Source organism: Pundamilia nyererei, unplaced genomic scaffold (genome assembly GCF_000239375.1).
Source record: "Pundamilia nyererei isolate P.nyererei 1_Seehausen unplaced genomic scaffold, PunNye1.0 scaffold00422, whole genome shotgun sequence".
Taxonomy (NCBI): domain Eukaryota; kingdom Metazoa; phylum Chordata; class Actinopteri; order Cichliformes; family Cichlidae; genus Pundamilia; species Pundamilia nyererei.
The window spans coordinates 281,726-283,234 of record NW_005187823.1 but is presented as its reverse complement, the minus strand read 5'-3'; the positions used below and the strand labels follow the sequence as shown (position 1 = coordinate 283,234).

General features: G+C 40.8%; 1 protein-coding gene across 1 annotated transcript in view; it reads left to right on the top strand.

Annotated features, from left to right (window-relative positions):
• Positions 1-1,509, top strand: part of LOC102205414 (serine/threonine-protein phosphatase 2A catalytic subunit beta isoform-like) — a 46,289-nt gene that overhangs the window by 42,498 nt on the left and 2,282 nt on the right. The window contains exon 6 of the mRNA XM_013916002.1: positions 149-170. Within this exon, the coding sequence (XP_013771456.1) occupies positions 149-170 (22 nt within the window). The remainder of the gene's footprint in view (positions 1-148; positions 171-1,509) is intronic.

The window sequence follows — 1,509 nt, the reverse complement described above, 5'->3', positions numbered from 1 at the left end:
AAAAAACAGTTTTATTGGGAATTAACTTAAAAAACAAACAAACATCTGTCTCCTATTTTTTGTCACACAGGAAAGAAGCATCAATATCTGATGAGAAGACTCATTGGTTTCTTTTTGTGGGTTTTTTGTTGTTGTTGTTGTTTTTTAGAACATCTCCAACAAGTTGATTTGTTCACATTTTCACATCTTAACTTTTAAGTGAAATGTGCATTTTGAGTTTACACGATGTGTACAAGGCGACCGTTTCCTTTTGCAGTATTTTTGTTTGGTGCGTTTTTCTGTCTCAACGAAAGGGGAACAAAGGTGTTTAAGTTCACCCAGGATGATTTGTTTTCATTTTCACATGGTCTTACTGACGTGATGCGAATTGAAACATGCATTCTTTGTGTTGGGCGGTGGGGGGGATGTGCTGGAGAAGCTTGAAAAGTGACCTTGAAAGTGTTTAAAAAGTGCTTGAATTTGACCCTGAAATAGGCGTATGAACCGTGACACTGAGTCAGTTACTGTTTAACATTATAAACCTGAGGCTACAGCTGCATACACCGACACAGATCCCTGTGCTGATGAGGACGCGCGATCGTTCTTAGTGTTTAGGTATGAGCAGAGCTGAAACCAGCAGAGAGACTGTAAAGTGGTTGCCATGGTGATTCTACTTCAGCCTGGCTGGTCACTTTATCGCAGCGCGGTGTGGTGTTGGGATTCACTCGGCTTTAGCGTCACTCTGGGCTCTTGGCTAGCTTAACATTAGCATGCTGTTAAAGAGCGTGTGTTAACAGTATGATGCAGGCGCTTCTGTCCTGGAGGAGGCTCCATGTTATCATTGCGTCCACGCTGGAGACGGCGCCACTATTTTCCTCCTCCAACACGCAAACTGAAATCAGCTGATCGTAGCCAAGTGTGCAAGGATCTATAGGCAGGCAGACCAACAATTCCAAGCACGTAGACTACTAGAATTCCAAGAACCGGTTCTTCTACCATAAGAACCGGTTCTCGTATCCCATCCCTGCGTGTAAGGTTAAATCAGTGCTCCTTTTTTCAGGTATGACACTGTGTTTATTATCATAACCCACAGATGGTTACTTGCACACACTTGTTTTTGTTTGTTGTGAGTGACTTATGTATATATGTATGTATATATATATGTATATATTGTACTATTCTTAGTTAGTGTATTGTCTGTCTTGTCTTAATGTTGGTTTAAAATGGAGCACTGTAACAAAAAATAATTTCCCCCAGGGATCAACAAAGTATTCTGATTGTTGGTTGGAAAACGTTTTGTAGCTGCATCACTGCCCCCTGCTGGTGATGCTGGCATGTTTTTAGCTGAGAGTAGAAACGGGAGAAACGACTCTATTTAAATGACTTCATGATTGTTCCATAGATGATAAATCTCCTCACGTCGTGCTTTTTGATAGACTAGAATAAAAGATGAGTGCAGAGATCTGCTGTGAACTGTAGCTGATTAAAGAAACCTGAACACATGAAAGAATGGTGATCATATTGTTTTTG